We start from the raw sequence: 22,471 nt of genomic DNA, 5'->3' as shown, positions 1-22,471 counted from the left end.
ACATAATATGATGGGTAGGTTAACTTGGAAACCCTGAGGCGGACCATGGATAGATGGATAGATGAATAGATACATTTGTACTAAGTATACATACATTATATCATTCTATTGATTTGTAAAAAGTTCTCGGTCTGCCTGGCTGTAATGAGATTTTTGAACTTTGCGTGGCGATCAATGAGAGGAATATTATTGGCCTGGAGAATTGATATACCTGCTCTCAGTGGCTTGTTCTGCTCCCAGGCTGCCCCGGCCCCCCAGGTGTATGATTCCAGCAGACACTTAACCTTTTTTACAGTGTCATCAGGCTAAAAGGAATCTAATAGTGACACAGGACTTGTGCTCAGCACTCTGCCACTATTGCTTTCCTGTCAGAAATAATTTATAGCCTTCTATTTCCATCCCTGAGCCTGTACCCCAGCCCTGCCTCCCACTTTCCCCTAGCTCCCAGAAATCAATAAACTCACAGAGCCACAGTGGGACTTCAGGGTGCACAGAGACAGACAGACAGACAAAGAGCAGAGAGACCAGGAGAGGGGCAGAGAAACTCAGAGATGGGAGAAAGACAGAGGATGAAACCTGGCGGAGGGAATGAGAGGAGGAGCAGTAAGAGAAAAGGACCAGAACCAGAAGAGGAGTGAGACTCTCCCTAGTGCTTTCTTAGATTGTTGAGCTTCTCTGTTTCTTCACGAGCTAAACAAACTGTTAATAGTAGACTCATTACATGCTTTTATTCTAATTCACAGAGCTGATGAGACTGTTTTGATCTCCAGCTTGGTGGGAAGTAGAGACCTCCTGGGAATTTAACTAAGGAGGGATTGACTTCACTTGCCTTGTCATCCTTTACTTTAAAGCTCTGCCACACCCCCTGGGTATCTCTTGGGTCACAAAGGAGTGGCTGCTCACACTGTGAATCCTACCCAGGGCTCCCAGGCACAGGTCCCAAGTCTGTCTTCCCGAGAAACTCTCTGATGCACCTCCTTTTGGGTCAGGCTGTGACACCTGCTGCTGCTGTTCCCTGTTTCCTCAGCACTCTTCCCAGGGTCTCTGTAGCAGCTTCATTGACCTGTCTGGGGCATGTTGGACTGAGAGGCCTTCTGCCCATACCTGGTTCAGCCCCTGCATAGAAAACAGCCAGTCCTAAGGGTCACCCATAGGAAAAATAATACTAGCAGCTGTTATTAGTAGCCAAGCATCACACTGATAATTTTATATGGATTACCCTTATTTAATCCTTATAACAGTCCTAGGAAGTACATAGTGTTATCTTATATTGCAGGTGAGAGAATAAGAAATTGCCAAGGGTTTTACAGGCCATAACAGAACTGGGACTCAAACTCAGGCAGACTGAACCCAGAGCCCACACCCTAATTCCCTTTGTTCTGGTCACACCCTGGTGAGTGTGGGAGATGGCAAGTACCTGAAGTCCTGTGCTGGGTCCAGGCAAAGTCCTGGAGGGTCCCAGGAAAGGTGGGGAAGAAGGAGCATCCTTGTGAAGGGAGGGGAGCAGGCACCCTGACAGGGCAGTCTTTCCATGCAAATAGGAAATGGATTTCCAAGTCCCAAGTAGAGATGTGCCCTCCAGGGCTCCCTACTTCACCTTCATATCCAGGGACTTGACTTTCCAGGCCAAACGTGCTGGGGCCATGGAGGCCATAGATGTGTCTGGCTTTCTTGTAGGGCCAAGAATAAAAAAGAAATAGAGGAGGAGTGGAACAAGAAGAAATAGTCTCATGCAGTTACCGAAAGCAGCGGCTTTACTGTATCCTTTTAACCCCTAGTGATATTTCCATGAGTCATTGGGTTATGTATAGGATGCAGAAGGGCAATGAATGACCAACAGGTTTCCATGATTCCAGTTCTGAAATTCCCTGAGATCAGCTCTGGGGACTGGCCAGTGCCCACTGCCCAGGGGACATGGATGGACACCAGGAGCAACAGTAACTCACAGCGGGTGCCCTGCCCAGCTCCTCTCCCATGCACCACCAAGCGGCTGTCAGAAAGTAGTGATTTTCCATCACTTGCTGCCTCAGCTAAATCTGCAACAGTGCCTCAGGGCTTTGAGGCTCTCAGTAACAAAGACAAACTCCACAAGGCCATCCAGTTATCAGTCTCCACCAACCCCAGCCCTGTGCTCAGCACTTAGTCCAGTCTCCCTTAGTCCAGAGCTCATCAGCCCTCAAGCCAGATCCACCTGCAGCAGGCGTGGTGACATCCCAGAAGCGTTTGCTGCAATGAATTAGGGGCAGCTGCTCTGAGCTGCTTAGCCTCCTTCAAGACTTTTCTTACAGACTAGTCTACAGTGCCCTCACCTACTGTCCCATCTTTCTCGTTGTGATCCTGCTCCAAACCTTCCCCCAACTCTTGGGAGATGACCTTACAAGCTTCTGTTGCTGAGAGATAAAAATTGTAAAAGCTCCTTTTCAAAAGCTTTGGCCACTTCAAAATATGCGGCCTCTGGCTTACTCCTCCCCACGGCTCCATGCCATCCCTCCTTGTTGGGCCTGCTCTTGCCACCATACATGTTCTCTCAGGCAACTTCATTCTCTCCCGCTTCACTGGTTCTTCCTCCTCAGCCTGCAGACGTATCCAGGTCTTTCCTGTTAAAAACAGCGTCCCCTCCCCTCAGCTACCAGTTCCATCCTCTGGCTTCCACATGTTCCTTTCGTTTCCTACTCTACAAACTTCCGCAGATTGTAGTTTACTTTTGCTGTTTCCCTCTCCTCCTGTTCACTCCTTACCTTCTTTCTGTCTGGCTCCTGCCTCAGTTGCTTTGTGGAGACCACTGTCTCCTAGGTCCCTACTGGTCACCAAAATCCCCAAATCTTTCCCTTCTCTTATTCCCAATTCCCTTCAGTCTTTATGTTGCTCTTGATGCTGTGGGTTAGGTGCTCCTGGAAATGCTCTTTTCCATTGACTGAAGTGAAACTGCCTGATCCTGGTACTGTCAATTTTCTATTTGACCAATTCTGACCCCTCTGCAAGGTCAGGTTCTTTCCTCAGCCTATGAATGTAGATGCCCACCAGTACCCACACCTTAGGCCTCTTGTCCCCACCAATACTCTTTTCCTTGACAGTCTCCTATATTCATATGTGCTGTGCCCACTGATGCATGGCCATGCCCTCCTGGACTCTCCCCTACCACCTCAAATATTGCATGTTTAGGACAAAACCAGTCACTTCCCTGCATTCCTCTTCCTGACTGTGGTACAAACACCAGCCTTCCTCCAGTTACACAGAATTGGGGTTTAAGAGCTATGGTTGACTCCAGTTAATTTCCAAATCCTGGCTATTCTGGTTTTATGTCTTGCAAATTCTTCTCTTCCTTTCCTGAGACCAGCGCCTCATTGCCCTGTGTCTGTATGTTGCTTTACTGGGATCAGTTTGTATACATGTCCCCTCTCTAGTTTAGAAATTGCTCATGGCTTGAGACTCTAAACCTGGTTCCTGTAAGTTGGGGGAAGTATGACAAAGTAACAAGAAGCATACATTTTAGAGAATGAATTCTAACTCTGCCCCTGGCAGTATGTTTTTGAGTTAGCTACCTAACCCTGTCAGTTTTGGTTTTCAATCTGCAAAATGAGGATAATAGTATCTACTTTGCAGGTTGTGAAAATTAACAGCAGTACATATAAGTAATATAAGTTGCATATAATGTTGCCACAATGAGTGGAAAATTGATCTTACCATCATCATCTCCCGGTTGCAGCCATCTTTCCTCTCTCTCCCTTATGTACCTCCGCTGTTCCTGGCTGACTGGTGTAGGCGTTAACCTAAAGCATCATGCTCACTCGGCTTCTGTGCTTTGCCTCTGCCATCCTCTGGCACCTGCTTATAATGCCTCCTTCTCTGCTTCTTTGTTCATCTTAAAATCATATTATTTTTCATTGGAGAAAAAGATCTTAGAGGTCTTATACAGCTTTTAGTTTTTCACTTAATAGCTAAAGAAACTAAGGCCTGGGGAAGTAGAATGAGGAGCCCAAAGCTGCAGGGCCACTTAATGGCAGAGTCAGCAGCAGGACTCAGCGCCCTTCCCACTAGCCTCCATGCCTCCGGCCCCTGCATCTGTCCAGCCCTTCTCTGCTTTGATATTGACATCAGGTTCTACCTCCTCAGTGACTTCTTTCCCAGTTCTCCCCCCTCCAAGGGGGTGATTCCTCCTCTGCTTCCTCTGGTACTTGCCTGGCCCCCTTGAGATTACTTAGCTTTTTTGGGGTGTGTATCTTGGCTCTCCAACGTCACTCCCAGCACTGTGAGGCCGGGACTTATCTCTGTTGCCTGTGAGTGCTCATAAAAGCTGCTTGGAGTGGAGTCCACTCATGGCCTGTGACTTACCTGGCCGGTTTTGGTGAAGTTGGCTCACACACATTTCTGTGGGGAGGAGCAATGCCATAGGAAAAGTTGCTCCCAAGGACATCTGATTTGACCAGTGGATGGAGGGGAGCATTTCTCAGTGCTGTCCCTAAGGTTGCTTTTTTGCATCACTGAGCCCTGTGCCTTTCAGATCACTAACAAGCAGGCCAGTCTCCAGCCCTGGGGTGTTTGAAGTGGTCTCCCAACCCTGGAGGGCACAGGGTAGACACCAGGCTTTTTAGTGAGATTGGTAAAGAGGCTATACTCCAGGTAGGACCTTAGAAAAGGCCTTCAGGCCACCAAGATGTACAGGGACAGGGCTTCGACTGGTTTAAGAGTAGTCAAAGGGCTCAAGAAGTTGTTCAGAGCCTGACATCTGTCAAAGGGACCATGTGCTGTTTTGGAATCTTGGGGAAGAAAGGGTCCCCTGTAATTCAGCCCTCTCTGGCTGCCTCTCCTTAGCTCAATAAAGGGGGTAATCTCACCCCCTCCCCTGGCTCTGGAGGACTGTGATATAGTTCCAATAGGAAAACCAGCTCCAAAAGTATCTCCAGACACAGGGAGTCCTGTTTCCAGGAGGGGATTTGCATGTGGTTAGAGAAGGGTGGACAGTAAGCCACCAGGGGACATGCCCCACCCACCCCCTGAAAATGGAAGGAAACTGTGCTCCACTCTGCTGCCCTGATCCTTGCTATTAAAAGTCAAGCTGCAATTCAGATGATGCTCATGGCCAGACAGAATGCCAACTGCCTCTGTCCAGAGTTGTACCAGCGTGGATTCGCAGAGCCCACAGGAGGGAAAGTTCGTACCTTGCAGTAGTCAGTGAGGGCAGGAGCACAGGTTGCAGATGGACAACGGAGGAGCCGAGGAGCTTGAGAGTGCTCCTCTGCAGGACTGGGCCGGAGGTGGCCCAGGAGGAGAGGGCATGTGATGCGATGCTGTTGTCATGCTGTTGCAGGATCATCCGGACCAAAGTTCAGCAGCCTTTCCACCCAACGCCAGATGGGGCTGGGACAGGAGTGACTGCACCTGGCCACACCATCGGTAAGAGGGCTGAGGGAAGGGGGGAGCTGGGTCCCAGCCAGGAGAGCCGGGGTATGCTCTCTGGGAACTGCCCACCTGCTACCCACCTAAGGCCCAAGACCGGGCCACTTGCCCAGCTCTGGAGACTCAGGATCTCCCGGGGGACTGTCCACCGCCCGCCCACGCCTCCCTGCAGCCACCTTGCCTTGGCCACTGCCTTTCCTTCCTCTCTCTTTAAATCATTATTTTTCCTTTAGCTTTTCTTCTCCTTCCCTTCCTCCTTCTTCTCCCTCTTTTGTCTTTGTCTGACTCTGTCTCTCTACATGCCCCTCTTTCTTTCATATCTACTCTCTTACTCCTTTTTTATTTTGTTTATTTTTAAAATTATTCTTCTCCACCCACCACCCCTGCTTTTCTCTTTCTCTTTTCTTTTCTCCTCTTCATGTGTGTATCTCTAAATCTGTTCCTCTGTCCCTCTCCCTCCCTCCACGTGGCCTCTTTCCTCTTGGCCTGTCTCTGTTGAGCTCTGTCTCTCCCTCAACCCCTGTGTGACTCTCTACCTCTTGCCAACCTCCTGATTTACCGGTCCTGGCTCATGGTCCCTCACAGACATGGCCCAGGCCTACCAGAGCACCTGCTAATAGCCCACCCTTCACTGCTGTCTCCCCTTGGGCCCAAGGGCACTTGGTACTACTGTAGTATAGATGAGGCCCGGTATTTGCGGGGCTGGGATGTGGTCAGACTTTTCCTACTGCCACTCTCAGCAGTTGTCTTCTTCTCTCTTGACCAGCAGAAAGTAGAACTGGCTGGTCCCAGGCCTCCTGGAGTTGGCAGGAGCTGTTGTTTACCAGGCCTGTGTTACAGCATGTGCTGGAGAGAGGGTTGGGCCGGGCTGTACCTGAGTTGATCACCATGGAGTGAATGTGTTCACTAGTTTGTAGCCTGAGGGGGAAATTAGGACCTTCTCAAGTGATTTCAAGACCAGAGCAAATGGAAAGGATAAGCAGTGCACCCCCAGGGAATATCAGGACCATTCTGTGTCTTCTGGAGAATCCCAGACGGATCTTAGAAAGCCACAGACACAAACTGAGATTAGTAGACTCAGCTCAAGAGACCAGAGACAAGCTGGGGTTTGTTTAGAAGGATTTGCCTGGCCCCAGGGCCTGGACAACCTGTGCAAGGAGGCATCCTAGGAGCTGTGCTCTCTACAGGACCGCCGAGGAGTTTTCTAGGTAGAGTTAGCTTTGGGTTTCCATCCATCTTCAGGGAAGTGAGTTTAAGGGACCCAGTGAAATCTGTAGATTTTCAGAGGCCTAGGGTTAACTGGTCACTACTTAGCCCAGGGCTGGACAGTGAATGGCCTGCATATGGGCTGTATGTAGCCATGCGTTCCCCCTTAAACCTCAGATTCAGGGAACCTGAAATTCCTCCTCAGGGGAATGAAGAATGGGAATATGACTCCCCATCCCTCTTTATTTCCTCTGCCCCCAGCCTTGGGGCTTTGACCTGTGCTCACAACTGCTATCCTGATGGCATTTCCTCCTTACTTTCGTTCAGTTCCCAGTACGGCCTCCCCTCCTGTTTCCAGCGCCTCCAACGATCCAGTGGGATCCTACTCCATCAACGGGATCCTGGGGATCCCTCGCTCCAATGGCGAGAAGAGGAAACGTGATGAAGGTAGGGAGGAGGGAAGAGGCTTGGCTGCCCCCGCGCATGCTTTGTCCTCGGACACAGAGCTCCGGTTTCGGGCTGGCCTCACAGCTGCTCTGCTGTGAGATCAGTTTTAGTAGCAAAGCCCAGGTCCCCCCACTGCCCTGCTGGCTCCTGGTGAGAGGGAGGCAGGCTGCTGGTGGGGAGGGTGCATTGGCTTCACCATCTGCTCAGCAGCCCTGACCGCCTCGCCTTCCACTGGGTCTCACCCCGAATATCCCAGTGGGATGCCAGGAGGAGAACCATGGCCCATGTATCTTGGAAACATTTTGGAGGTTGGGGGATAGCTGGTCTCTGACCTGAGGATGAAAGGCTGACCTGCCATATCCTCACCTGATCCCAGCCTGTCAGGAGATGGGGCAGCAATATCACGTGCCGCTGACCTGGTGTCCTTTCTCTGTGACACACGGACACTGCCCCCATTAAACCATTCTGAGAGCTGGCCATGGGCCCCTCAGTACTCTTCTCTGTGGGAGAAGATGCCACTCAGTCTTTCTGACCCTTTTCCTTGCCCCTATAATACCTCAAAGTGCAGCCAGGCTGTTAGGCAGGGAGTTAAAGGCGGCGTGAAATGAAGAGGAGGAAGAGAGGGGAAAGGAAAAGGAGAGGGTGGTGTCAATGAGCCTGGGAGAAGGTGTTTTTCAAATCTTGTGACATTAGGGGTCCCTTGGTGACCGTCTGGTTCTCTTCTGATGCACAGGGCCAGGGCACAGGGCTGGCAGGCCCAGACAAAAGGAAACACTAGATTATGGAGCCTGCTTCTTGCCCCAATCTCATGGTCCCTGCCTCAGAAGCAGAGACTTCCCAGTCTAGGGAGGGCATGTGATTTTAAGGGTACTTTCCATGAAATAGACAGGACCCTCTAAAGATGAGCTTAAAGGGAATGACCATATATCCTATTAGTCTAGGACAGTCCCAGTTTATGCCTTTTGTCCCTGCATCTTGTTCAGTCAGCATCTCCTTTTTCTCTCAAACATGTCCTGTTTGGACAGTAAATCATGGGCATCCCAAGCATGATTTGGGATGCAAGCTCTTGGCTGGGGCAACTTCAGTGGGTAAGGAATAGAGGAAAGGGACAAATGAGAGTCCCTAGGCCTGGCCTCCAGCAGAAGGGACAGAGTGTAGAGAGGCCTAGGTCTGGCAAGAGAGTGATGACCTGGTGCTGGCCTCCTTCCAGAAGCCCTAATGGCCTCGTTTCACAGGGAAACAGCTTGTCTGGCTCTATTTCTCCTTCTTCCAAAATATCCAAATCCATTTGGCTGCCACGGCCTTTGCCACTCACTAAATTTCATTGTGGTTGTTTTGGCGGCAGCCCCTGATGGGCAGGGGGAGGCTTTGTGAAAGGCCCTAAGTCCCATTTCTCCCTGGGGGTTTCCCACACTCAGGCTTTATACAAATGCCCTGGCACTCTTAATGGTTTGGAAGAGTCTGCCTTAGACCCTGAGGGTTTCTCCTTTAACCACTGGCCTGTGCATTTTTTAGAGTGTGAGATACCCAGGGGGCCAAGGGAGGCCACAGGATCCCCACTGTACTCTCCCCCATTGGTCTGTGGTTGGGGCCAAGCATGCCTTCTGCTTCCTGGCTTCCTATGGTACATGAAAGGAGGCTGGGGGTAGGGAAGCACTGGCACGAGACTGTGGCCACCCAGGGTCGGGCCCGGCTGGCCCAGAACAGAGTGCTCTCCTCTGAGCGATTGATCACATTCATTGTTTCAAGTCAATTCAATTCAGTGAACCTTTCCTGTGCATCAGTTGTAAGAAAGGCTTGGTGCTAGAGGATCCCAAAGCAGAACAAGATATGATTTTTGTCCTTAAGGAGCTTATAGTCTAGTGGGGCGTGTAAAATATGTGAGCTCAGAGAGCAGAAAGGCCCATCAGATATCTGCTGCGATGGAGGTCTGGGTTACAGGCCATGGAGTTCCCAAGGGGGAGGGAGTAAACTGCCAGGGACGCCTATCTTTGAGGAGGGGTCTGATGGATGAATGAGGGGCATGTTTAAAGACAATGGAGTGTGAAATCTGTCTGGTAGACTGAGCCTTGTGACCAGAAGGTGCTGTGGTGAGGCAATGCAGAGGCTCTTTGGCTGGGGTGAAAGGGCATGAGGGAATGCTAGGGGAGGTAAGGCTAAGGAGATGGGTTAGGGTCTTGGAGATCAGGCCAAGACTGGACCATATAAGGAGTTTGAACTTTTTTCTGCAGGCATGAGTAGCCACCAAACATGTCCGAGCAGGCAGGGAGAAGAGCAAGGCTGGATTTTGGAAGACCATCCCCCAGCAGGGTAATGATATTGGCAGTGGGGAGACATCTCAGGAATAGGTGAGGGATAATGGGGGCCTCTAAGTCTCCTCTTACTACTTAGCTCTTGGGCCTAGCCAGGTGGCACAAAAGATCAGAGGCCCTACTTCTTTTTGGTGGGGAGGGGTTTTCTTGCCCTGAATCCTCCTTTATCTGGGCCAACCTCAGACCAGACGGAGCTGTCCTTTCCCTGGTAGAGGCCAGAGCTATGAGGGAGGCCAGTTCTCCCTGATCCTCCCCCTCAACCCCCTCCACACACACACTCACACTTGACCCGTCTACCCAGGTGGGCAGGGAGAAGCAAGAGCAATGGCAGACCTTTCACAGCCACCCCCGCACCCCCAAACAGGGTGCTTCCAAGCAGCCAGGCCCAGTTTGCATCAGGGAGCAGCTCAGATGATTAAGAATAGGGGAGATAATTATGTGTCAAGATGATGTAGCCCAACTCTGCAGTCAGGCCAAGGTAACACAACAGCTGGCAGGCCGCTCAGGCGGGAGCTACCCAGACACCCAGGTGTGTCCTTCAGCCCCAGGTCAACACTGCAGGTGAAAGACAAAACTGACTTGGGAATGAGGGGCTTTGGGGTGGAAACTAGGAGACTAGACCTTGAGGGGGTGGAGAGACACAGCTCCCTCCAGGAGGACCCTCAAGCTGGCCCTCCTTTGGCCCCAAGTGCTGGTGCATCTCCCTAGAAGCATCATACTCCAAGGGCAACTTGTGAGCTTTTGTGTGCTCAAGGAAGCCTCTCCAGCTCCTGCCTCTGGGTACAGTTCAACCTATTCTTCAGCTCTAACAATGTCCCGGTGGTGGGCATTAACGAGGACAATCACTGCAGCATGTGCTGGCATTATTGGAGACAATCTCAGCAGTAGTTATTGGTGTTCACAGTGATAAAACCCAGAGCATTATTGGCATTGGCACTCGGAATATGGACAGCGTTATTAGTATCTGCAGCAATCACATCTCTGGGGATATTAGTAATGGGCCGATCATCTGTGACTCTGGGGAAAAGGAAACTGACAGTGACTGTGAGCCTGTTTAAGACACCTTCTCAAGCCAAGCCTTGGCCTTTGGAGGTATGGAAGGATCTTGAGAAATGTGCTGATCGAGAAGTTTGACCACTCCCCCGACCCCACCCAAGAGTCCAGAAGCTCTCAGAGTGAGACAGGTAGACAGACTGGGGCTAAATGAGAACATAATATCACGAAGCATTCAGAAGACAGGCTGTCTGTCAGTCTGAGAAGATAATACCCTGATAAAATCTTTACCTCTTTGGGGCTTTGGGGACACCACTTCCCTGAATGTTGCATATTCTGGCTTAACCCTGCTGGAGGATAGAGGCTCTTGTATTTTTTCAGACTGAAAAACCAAAGTCCTTGCCTTTACCCAGTTACTTTCAGCTGTGGCCCAAAGCATTGCTGTCCATTGGTGTTGAAGCCCAGAGCAACTACATAAATTGTCCAAAAATCCAAATGAGGTCATATGGTATGAGTCTGTTGCTCTGTGTGAGGGGAGGTGTGTTGGTTTTACCCTTTGATGTGTGGAATGGCAGGGGGTCATGGTTTTGCATCCCATTAATTGGGTGCACAGTGAATTGTACAGCTGAGCGGGGCCAAGCCTGTGCAGTTGCGCATTTGCAGACAGGCCAGGTTGCACAGCTACAAACAGCTGCATCCTGTCACCACCTGTAATAGCTCCCTTCTTCTTTAGATGAAGCCATAACTGGAAGAAGCACTTTATTTTCTTAGTTTCCCTCCTAGAAGTTCCCAAGTATGTTGCTCAGGTTAGACTTGGAGCAAAGGAGGGGATTAGGCTATGAAAATGCCTCGTTTGGGAAGCCCCCACCAGGCAAGAGGATGCTGGTGGAGGCCAGCAGCTAGTCCCTGGGGCACGGTATGGAAGGGCAGTGTGGCTCAGTGGGGAAGGGTGTGCACCCTGGGCAAGTCACTGAAAGTTCATCAGCTCAGTCTTCTCCTCTGTGAAATGGAATGGTAACAGCACTTACTGCACAGGCACTGTGGAGAGGCCCTAGATCATGACTGAGATCATAGAGTGTGGAGCCAACTCTGTCTTGGAAGATGGGTCACTGTGTGTCTGGGAGGGAAGGCCTAATTGTCAGGTTATGTTTCGAGGGAAAGTGAAGTCATGTCAGAAAGAAATTGATGTGGGCACAGGCTTCCCAATCCTGGTGCCACTCCTCTGAAGTAGGGCAGCCTAGGCAAGCTGATGCTGGAATACTCTAACCTGAATGGGACAGGGGAAAGATGTCGGCCTCCCAGGTGTGACTGGGAGGACCTTGTCCACCTCTGCTTTCTCTGAGGTTATCTGAATGGGCCACCATCATCTCTTGGCATCCACAAGCATTTTAGATGTGTGTCAAAAAATATACGATCTCTTCTTTTCTAACAGGGAGGCATCACTCTATCTATTGCTCTATCCATCGCTCTGCATTTCTGCTCCCCCATGCGAGTTTGCTTATTTACCTTGGGAAACATATGTTTGTGTTATGGATACATGTGCAGTTCTTCGCAAGGTTTTTGCAAATGTGTGTATGTGTGTGTTTTTTACCATTCTGAGATCTTTGGGTGAAAAGGGACATGAAATACCCTGCATTGGACAGGGACGCAGTTTTCCGGGTAGTGTGTATATTTGAGACAAGCAGACGTGAGCAGGTGCATGTCCATGAGCCCCACTGAGCAGGCAGAGCTCTAGACCAGGCCTGAGCATGGTGAGGCCCATGGTCCTGAGGCACAGATGTGCATATAATTTTGCCCAAATAGCCCTATAGGAATCACCCTGCATTTTGTTGGCAAATGGATGGACTGTCCTGAGCCTGCCTCCAGGGGTGGCCTGAGGCCCAAGGCTAGGGAGACTGAAGCTGGGAACCCTTACACCCTCAGCCATGTGGGAATTGCCGCTCAGAAGCCTTGTAGCCCTTTGAAGAGGAGTCTGGTCTCCCAATCTTGGGATCCTGCCCCCAGTCTTCTACCTGCCTGTCTTTCGGGATCTCTCAGTGTCTGTCTGTCTCTCATTTGCTCCAGTCGAGGTATACACTGATCCTGCCCACATTAGAGGAGGTGGAGGTTTGCATCTGGTCTGGACTTTAAGAGGTATGGGGGCCAGAGGGAACATGGTGTGGGGGTCAAGGGAAGTAGCTGGGGAGGGGGTGTGGTTAGAGACTGTTCCGAAAAGAGTGGGTTCCTAAGGGTCAGAGAGCAGAAAAGGAGGAGGTAGCTCAGGCTCCCACTGGGAAACCCAGAGGCTAACAGAGTCTCAGGGCCTGGATCACTTCCACCGTGGGCCACTGCTGGCTTTTGGGGGCTGAGGCCCCGGTGGCCTGGAGGGTCAGGCACTCCGTGAATGGGGGGCACTTTTTCCAGCCCTTGGAAAAACAAAGAACAGATCGGGTAGTAAAACAAAAGCAAAGGAGACCTGGAAGCACCTGACAGCCCTAATTCATCACGGCCCAAGTTTTTTCCTGTGTTCCCATTATATTTGTTTGTAAAAGTGGAAATCAATTTTGAAGGTAATTTTCTGGAAAGAATGGAAGGGAGGTGGGAGGGCCGGATAAGGCAGAGATGGTAAAAGGAAAAATTTAGGCCAGGCACAGCCCAGGGGCAGCTCTTGGCAAGGTGAAAGAAAATTGCATATTCAATCTCCATCCATGAATCTCCCTCACTGCTGCCCGCCTCCTGCTTGAAAACAATGAAGGCTTTTTCCCAGCACTGGGCAGGGCCTCGGTATCAGCCTCACTTTAACTTCAGGGTCATTAATTCCCTGATTATTGAAGGAGAAGAGAGGGTTGCAGCATCGTCAATTCCAAAGGCACCCCCCCCATGTGATCAGGCCCTGGCTGTGTAGGGTGGGGGGCCAGCAGGGTGAGGTGAGGTGTTGTTTCAGAATAGCAAAGGGGTGGGGAGAGAGGAAATGGGGAGCCAACGGACTGGGGGGAAGGAAGCCAGGAGGAGGGTGGAAGAAGGCGGTCATTACTGCATACCTCTGTTGTGTTGTTATTGCAAATTAAAAGTAGCATGTTCCACTCCACAGCTATCTTTGGGGAGGGAGGGGCACCGAGGGAGGTGGGGGATCTTATCATTGCTTCTTCAGCAGACCAGCCAGTGGTGTCACCGTGTGAGGTGACATTTGAATTTACAATTCCGCTGAGAAAAGCCATTAATTCACAAATTAACATTTCTCCCTCTCCCTCTCTCTTTAACACTCTCTCCCTCTCTCACATGGATGTGCAAGCAATTGAAAAGACAAAGGAAATAGCCTTAAGGAAGAGACTTTACTGCTAGTCTGTCTGTGCTGAGATTGCTCCCCCTGCTTCCAGATAGATAAACCAATTACCTGAGCAGCTCTGCTCCTGGCCGCCTGCGATCGCCTCCTTTTGCAGGCTGGCTCCACGGCTGGATTACACTCGGTGTATCTCATTAATGTAAACCAGGCGTGCCCTGGTCTCCCTTCTCCCTTCCCTGCTCTCTTTCTAGAGGGGCAGCAGGAGGAGTGCTGGTGTCAGAAAAGATAGGTAAGGAGGACCCTGGGGAAGAGAGAGGCTGCCGCTGCCAGCTGCCAGACCCTGGGACTTGGGGTGCTGACCTGCGGTCCTAGAGAAGGTGATGGGGGCATCTACAGGTGAATGCTCCTCGGTAGGCTTCCATGGGCAGACATTTGTAGGCAGAGGCAGGAGCCAGAGCCTAACTCTCTCAGGCCCACAGCCCTGTTCTCTGAGGCGTTTTGGTCCAGATGCAGGGAACTGGCAGAAGCAGAGAGGAATCTGAGCACTTCCTGCACAGAAGATCTTAGGGAAGTTTCACTATACACACATCATTTGAATGGGACAGGATTCAGCCTGAAAGAGTTGGGCTGGATGCCGAGGAGGCCCAGGAGACACAGTGAGGTTGCACTATGTTGTGCTGACTCCTTAGTCCGAGCCCAGCGTTTGAGCATAGTTATGTCTGTTTACCACCTGATCCTTACACACACCCAGCCATCCAGTGCCCTCCTTAGAGAATACCCACCCAAGAGCTGGAGAGGGCGGTGTGTTCTCAGAGCCCTGCAGTGAGCTTACACTGTGGGCTGGGAAAGGCTGAGCCACTTTGTGCATTCACTCCTTTCTGTGAGGAGTTTGTGCGTTCATGCCCTGGCCCTGTGAGAAGACGTTACATTGGCAGAGGGAAGCAGAGCAGAGCTTGAGCTTCTCTAAGGAGCATACTCTATGGAGTGTTGCTGGAATTATATGACTTCACACACACTATACTACCCCTCATGAGGCAGGTTCTATGAAAGTCCAGAAACCAAGTTCATCACCCGTCTAGACAAGTGTCTGAGTTTGGCTGCGTCAACAAAGCTCACCCTATGTTCATTTTCCAGCAAATATTCAAAACCTGGCTAATGTCCACTCCAGTTCAAGAAAGGGCTAAGATCCAAAGGTCAGCATTCATTAAGCCACCAAAAAAAAATCTCCCCCATTTATGAACACACGTTCATTGTTGTGATTTTATCTTCTTAGTACCCTGGAAAATTAGACCGTTCATACCTGAGGGGGAAAGTTTTTCTATCTTAGTTGGATCACATATTTTAGCCAAACTCTAAGTAATGTTGGCCAAAAGCCTATTGAACACTGACCATGCATAGCTATAGGTTATGTCAATGCTTCATTAAGACCTTTACCCTGGCCCCTGTGCACATGTGGACTTATGTTTTTTTCTGTGGGGAAGGACCAGGGATTAGCCATGGTGTGTGTAGCTGACACAAGTCATGAATTTGTACAGCAGTCCCTGTGTTTATACCAGAGACTGCAGCCAAATCACAACCATAGTTCCCCAGCCAGTTCATGCCATTGTAGATAAAGTTATATTTGGTTGCTTGAGAAGTATGTTGAGATTTAGCACAAAAGAGTATCTTTTTTATAAGGTGCCAGAAAGTCAGAATACATAGGTCCACCTCACCCCCGAGGACAGAACATACAGATTTGCTGTAGAGGGGTCTGTATGTGTCCCTCCACCGCTGGAAATTGGGGTGTGTGTAGCAAGGTATTACAACTTCCTCAGCAAAGGCTTCCAGTCCTCCCCTCCCCCATGTCTATACACGCCTGTGCACACGTATCTCATCAGGTGCACCTTCACCTCCTAGTCTTCCACTTGGCAGCTACCTTCCAGCCCTGCAGGTAGGCATCCTTTTCCTTCCTCCATCTGGCAAGGGCAGCGTGAGAAGTCCGCTGCCTCAGCTCTGCCTTTCTTACCCCAGCACAGGGTCTGGATGCAGGAAGGAGGAGCCAGGCCCTGCTGCTCCTGGGCTCGCCTCCCCAGGCACCTCGTCCTCAGCAGGCCAGCCGGCAACTAAGAAGGGCTGGGGCATGGGGTCCCCTCAGCAAAAGGGTTTGGAGGGAAGGGAGAGTGGAGGATTGCTGCCTGACAGAGGAACGGATCCCAGCAGCCTCCTTGACCGTTGCTGGCAGCTGGTGGCCGGGACGGAGCCCTGGAACCCGGATGGCCTTAGGGGTCTCCAGGACCCTCCCCATTCTGCCCCATGTGGTAGAAAAGCAAGGAGGGCTGGGGAAGGGCTGGGGGAGGGCTGGGCCTGGCTTGGGGCTGGGCAACAGATCATGAGCCTCAGAGCTGAGTTGCTGCAGAGCCAGTAATTCAAACCATCCTGACCCTTCAGTGAACCCGAACCTGCTGACCTTGACAGCACCAGACAAGGGAGGCCTCACAAACCTCAACCTGCCCTGGAGGCCTCGCCTTCTCTCTCCCTCCCTTCCTGGGAGCCCTGTGGCCCAGCCTCCAGGTGGCTCCTAATTCAGCTATCCCCCTGAAATGTCAGCATCCCTCCCTCTCTGAGGCGCCTGCCTGCCTCAAAGCACCCTTTGTGCTCATCTCCACTAGAGACAAGTGCACGGCCATCGTGGGGACTTACCGGGGCTGGGCTGAGGCTTTCTCCTTCAAACAGGGCTCTTACACCTTGCCTATTTGCCCCCAGCCCCAGGCTTCATCTTTTTCAGAAGAACTGGCTAGAGAGAGAGAGAGTGTGTGTGTGTGTGTGTGTGTGTGTGTGGGGGGGTGTGTGTGTGGGTGTGTGGGTGTGGGTGTGGGTGGTCTGGGTACACACAGGGGCAGGGATAAAATGTGATCCAGACAGAGCAGACAAGGGGAGGAAAGCCACTCCAGGAGCGTGCATTAAAGTAAACGCAGTTTATGAAGTTTATGCTCTCCTCCTAGGGAGAGCTGGATTCTATCCAACAGCCTCTCAGAGCCTGCCAAACGGCTCCTGAAGCAGAAAGTGTGGGCAGAAGTGTGAGCAAGCCAGTGACAGAGGGAGAGATGCACAGGGACACACACATGCAGACATTGTCTCCTCTCTCTCTCTCTCGCTGGCTCACACAGACCTCCCTCACGCTCCCTGGGCGTCTGCAGACTGTGAAGCCTGGGATGGAGGGGTGCAGACAGGTGTGTCTGGTGGAAGCATCTCCAAGAGCTTCCCTTTCCTTGTCTCTTATCTCCCCACATCCCATCTCCCATCTCCTTTGGTTGTGTGGTCAACCCAGATACATAAGAAGTGTGGACACCTGGGTGAGCTGGTGGTCTGGTGAGGTGGGCTGAGGACAGTGTGAGTCACTGGGGCAAGCAACTTGTGGGAGAAGCTCTGGGTGAGAGGAAATGAGGGCAGTCCTAGGTGGTAGGTATGAGGTCCAAGTAGTGAAAGGGACCAGAATGTGGTGTCCCAGGAGCCTGCCTTTTTTCTGATGCTGGGATCCATTCTTCTCCAACACCTTGGTCTAGACAAGTGGGACTCCCTTGCAGCTAAGGAGGACAGCTGCTGGAGTCTCTTAAGGAGAAACAATTAGAGATTGTATTTTTTTTTTCTGGGAATTCAAAGGAAACATGGTTGACAAGGGTAGGCTATGGGAGCACTCACAGGGATTTATAAGTAAGGTGGAATGTCTGCCGTTCTAGACTCTTCTTCATGTGTACATGCACATGGGTTCATGTGTGTGTGCACTAATAATATGTAAGTGGTCCAGGATCCTTGACTTATGAGGAAAGGGGGTGTGAGGGAGAGAAATGAAAGGGCAGGGCAGTGTGTATCAGAGGCCTTCACTCAGGCCTGTGGGTAGATAACGTCCAGTCTCTTGCCCCCGTGCTTCCCGGCACATCTCACCTGGGGATGGGCAGAGGGGAGAAGCTGTCTCCCACCTCTTCCTGGGAACTTTGTGTCCCTACTTGAGTTCTGCCAGGAGCAGGGACAGAGGAGGACAACAGACGGAGAGTCATTGGAAGGCAGAGAGTCGAGGGAAGAAGAGAGGGAAAGGGCAAGTGAAGAGAGGCAGAAACTGCTGATTGTGGAGGATGCTCTGGGAACCAGCAGAGGCTGGGCATGGAAGGAGGCAGGAATTGGCCAAGGATGGCTTTCACCCTTTCTCTTCCCCTCTCTCTCCTTAATCCTCTGTCCTTCCATCCCTCCCTCTCCATCCCTCCCCTCTTCCCACCGATCATCTTTATTGGTTCCGGTAATAGTGTTGATTTGCATGTCAGGCAAAGCCTTGCTACACACACAAAAAGAAAACCCCAGCCATGGCGGTGTGGCAGTGTCAGCTCTCGCTGTTGTTCGACAGTGTAAAATTAAATTAATAAAGCCCCCAACACAGGAAAACATAACAGGAAATTAATGGCCTTTACTGTCGCTCTGATGCAGTCATTTGCAACCCTGCTTTCCGCACCAAAGACTTCATAAATGCAAGCAGTTTCTCTAAACAAGCATACTTAGGGCGGCCTGGTATGTAATTTTTCGCCTTGCTTGTGTCCTTTGAGCTAACAAAGCCCCCTTCTCTCCTGGCTCCAGAGAGGTTTCTAACTGGTTCTGGCCGCGGCTGGAGCCCAGCACCAGGCAGAAGGCCCAACCCCCTCCCTGAGAACCCAGAGGGTGCTGAAGGAGGGCTCAGGCCCCACACAGACAGACAGCCAGGCAGCCCTCCTTCCCCACCTGCAGCCAGTGAGACTGGAGTCCCAGCCTCTTCCGGCAGGCCAGCAGAAAGGCACAGCACATGCTCTCCGGCAGGGAGATTGATCACTCTGGGAAATGCCCAGTGCTCACTCCTCCCCTTTCTCTGAGCCTCTGTCTTCTCTCTCCACCACCTGTGTGCTCCCTCCCACTGCGTCTGGCCTTCCCTTCCCTCCTCCCCAGTCTGTACCTGCTCACCCTTTGTCCACTTCATCAGGTGGTCACACATGCTCAAGCCAGCATGGAAGGGCAGTGGGTGCCCATACCCTTCTTTCCTACAGATAACCTGTGAGCTTTTGGTGGAAGGGAGGGGGCTAACTTATGCAAAACTGGGAAGTAACTGTTTAATTCTCTGGGGTTCTGGGTCTCCCCCATACATCCCTCCTCTTCTCTACTGGCTGAGTAGGAAATATCAAGGCCCCAAATGATCATTCAGGTCATCCCTCTGTCCTTGGACAGATTTCCTATATAGCATTTCAGAGATCAGAAAGTCTATGCTCTGGCTGTAAGTAGGTGGAATATTGAGAAAACTTACTTTTACTTCTCTGGGGAGCTTTATATCAATGTGGGTCCAAGTGCCCAGTGTTGGGACATATGAGGAGAATAAATAATCAGAATGTGAATCTCAAGGATGGGGGAGGCAAGGCTGTCACACATCAGACAATAAGTTGTTAAATGCTGAACCCTGTGGCTGAGCATTCAACAGACTCCAGGGAAGCAGCCAGAAGAGCAAGCAGGAAATGGGACTTGAGCCTGGGAATGAGTAAGATTTAGAGAAACCATCTCCAGAGCCACCTTCCATGGGGAGGGAGGCCAGTGGCTGGACTGAAAGTGGTGAAAAGGCATTGTCTCAGATTCTTAAAGGTCACCCAGTCTTATCTGCCACTCACATAGAACTCTCCCACCAGAACTTCTGCATGACAAGCTACAGCTCCTACCTGGGTATAAGGCATAGATAGACAGTTGTCAATGTTGACAACACTGCCTTTATACTGAGTCAGTGTGGTGCTGAGGAAGAACATGGGACTTGGAATCCAAATGTCTGGAGGTGAGCTCCATCTCCACTCTTACTTGCTCTGGGACCTTTGCTCTTGGAATCTGTTTCCTCATCTTTAAAATAGAGAACAACTTTAACCACATAGAGTGATGGTAAAGGTCTCCCTTTGACACCCCCCCTTCCTTTCATTCATTCCACCTGATTTACTGAGTGCCTGGAAAAACACTGGGTTGAACCCTGGGTGGATTTCACATGATGTGTTTCCTGCACTTGAGGGAGGTCCCTCACCATCCTGGTCACCCATCTCTGAATTCATTCTTGACAGTTAAAGGCCCCCTTAAATGAATGCTAAACTCTGAAGATCATCTAGCCAACACCAAATACAGTAGAACCATTGCCACTCTCCATTTGGAGATTCTACATCCATAATGTAGACTAAGATTACATTTGACTTTTTTAGCAGCTGTGTCAGACTCAAGACCATATTGAGTTCATGGTCAACTAAAACCTGGACCTCTTTTTCACATCAATTGCTATCAAGCCAGGTGCCCCCTATTCTGCACTTATGTAATTGATTTTTTTAACCTAAACATAGGGCATTCTGTTTATCCCTATTGAATTTCATCTTGTTGGTTTTGGTTCTTAATTCCACCAGATTAAGATCATAAGGATGTCTTCTATATCATCATCCTAGTAATCTTTTCTTAAAGAGTTACTTTTCTTTAAAGAAAAGCCACATGGCCCACCAGTGGAGATCTCCTTCCTGGTTGCAATAAATGAATACTTTAGGTACTATTGAGCCCAGGAGCCATCAACAATTTCACTTTTCTTCATCTTATCCCTAAAGTTAGGAAAGTGATTCTTTGTGAAATGTTAGCATTCACTTCATCCATAACATTCCCTTAGTTAATAAAAAAATATATATATCCAGTTTAAGTTGACAAGCAGATTGAGTGTCTGCTATATAAAGCATGGCAGGACTGATTCACAGAGGTAAACAGGACACAGTCCTTGACCTCAAGAAGCTCCTGATCTAATATGGAGATGGATGTGCACATCATTATGTAAGCAAGAATGTGTGCTATGATCAAGGTATAAAATGCTATGACAATTGTTCAAGAAAAAAGAGCAGTTGCTTCCAGCCTGGGCAATTGAAGAAGTCTTAGTGGGGATGTGGGGACGGTGTTGGATTTAAGCATTGGTATCTAACTAACGAGCTACCACTTATTCTTGGTGAGCATGCAGGCTCCAGGGCACCACCATTTTCTCTCCTAGAGCCCATAAATTAACTGTATAATAATTTCTTCTATAAGATTTCCAGACCCTAATATGAAGTTAATTAGCATTATTCACGTAAGCATGCCTATCTCCCTTTTTTGCAAGGAGGATGGTGTTGGCCTTTGTTACTGCCCCAGTCTTTCACTGGGACCTGTCAAGGATAATTAACAAAAGACAGGATCCTAACCCACTTTTTCTCCCAAGGTCCTGATATGACTCGTCTGGGCCTGGGAAAGTTAATTCAATTGAAATGGTTACCCGTTACCTGCCTGGTCCGGTGCTGACCTGGGCAACTCCCGCTGGGCCCATTTGAAGGTTCTTTTCTTTGGTGGAGAGGACAAAGGCAAGCTGAGGGTTGAGAAGTTTTGCCTTCTTGCTCTTTTCTCTCAGTATTACCTCCTTTTCCCAAGTACTGAGCCTAACCCTGCCTTCCTTTTTGTTCTTTCTCCAAACATAGCTACCAAGACCCTTTTTTTGTTGTCTCAGCTTGTTCTGAGCTTTTGTCTTCCTGACAGGCTCATGCTGCTCTCGTATCCATCCTCGGTTATGGTCTCCTCCTTCCATCTGTTGTGTGTCCTTTATAAGAGGGAAAAAAACTTTTGTCTATAGTGTAACACATGCTCATTGTTAAATATTTGGAAGATAGTAAAATTTTTAAAAAGTCACCCATAATCTCAACACTGAGAGATAACTCACTGTTGAAATTTGGTATTTTTTTTTAGTCTTTTTTTTCTGTGCATATATAAATTTTTTTGAACCAAAATTAGGATGATACTGTATATACAGCTGGTGTCTTGCTATATTTTCACTTACCACTATATAGGATCATTTTCACATATCATTAAATATTCTTTGAAAACATGATTTTTAATGGCTGCATAATCTTCCGCTATCCAGTGTGCATGTCCTTTTAAAATCTAGGCTCATCATATTTTGAAGCTTATGATTTTCCTTTAATGTCCTCTTTCCACCCCTCCCCCAATCCCACTTCCTCTACTTTGTCAGGTTGATTGTTTGAGCTTGTAGAGGTGGAATTTCATTTTTAGAGCACCCTATCCTTATGGAATTACATTCCCTTCTAGAATCTCTTGCCATGGATCACAGCGCCATTCTTTCCTTCAACGTGTTTGCCTTTCTTAAGTCAAATTCTGTCCAATGCGTCCTTCCTTTGCTTCTGTCAACTCTAGACCTGGTTGCTTTCTCCCCAGATTCCAATCACTTCCCTTTTAACAGTTTCTTTTTCTTGGTCAGAATTAAGCAGCCTGGAATAGTGGAAAGCACACTGGGCTGAGAAACTCTGTTCTCATCACACAACGCTGACCAGCTGTGTGACTTGGGAAAATTCCTCAACCTTTCAGAGACTTTTATTTTTTTTTTAATTTCTAAGAGGGAATCAGATTAAATGACCTCCACAATACTTTCCCACTATAAATTGTGATGACGCTAAATCCAGAGTAGCAGTTTCTTTTGTTGCTTCTCTTTCCTTCTAAAAGATAAATTGTTAAGCAAGGCAAGTTAAGAATTTATCAACCTTTGCTTTTGTAATTCTATTGGACAAAGCAGCCAGCATTTTTTTTTTAATCACTTCAGGCCCTATGCTAGGTTTACAAAGATGAAAAAGATGGGTCCCTGACTTCAAAAAAGTCACAGCTTAGTGGAGAAAACAAACATTAAAAAATAACAATACATTTGGCTCTGCCACTTACTGGCTATAGTAGGTAATTTGGGGCAAGTTACCTAACCTTTCTATCCATAGGTTTCTCCAGGTTTTGAACCTAGCTGCCACAGATATATTGCCTGACTCTGCTTCTACCTCCT

At 49.5% G+C, this 22,471-nt stretch overlaps 1 protein-coding gene across 5 annotated transcripts in view; it reads left to right on the top strand.

Moving 5' to 3' along the window:
* PAX2 (paired box 2) overlaps positions 1–22,471 on the top strand; it is an 86,165-nt gene that overhangs the window by 36,050 nt on the left and 27,644 nt on the right. For 4 of the 5 annotated variants that reach the window (XM_037001374.2, XM_017680229.3, XM_037001373.2 and 1 more), the window contains exons 6-7: positions 5,309–5,394; positions 6,931–7,050. In XM_037001374.2, coding sequence (XP_036857269.1) covers positions 5,309–5,394; positions 6,931–7,050 — 206 coding nt within the window. Of the gene's footprint in view, positions 1–5,308; positions 5,395–6,930; positions 7,051–12,419; positions 12,489–22,471 lie in introns of all 5 variants that reach the window. The other variant, XM_017680230.3, reaches the window with a different exon arrangement.

This window comes from Manis javanica, chromosome 7 (genome assembly GCF_040802235.1).
Source record: "Manis javanica isolate MJ-LG chromosome 7, MJ_LKY, whole genome shotgun sequence".
NCBI classification, from domain to species: Eukaryota; Metazoa; Chordata; class Mammalia; order Pholidota; family Manidae; genus Manis; species Manis javanica.
Note: the sequence above shows the minus strand (reverse complement) of the source record. Positions and strands in the feature narration are given on the sequence as shown.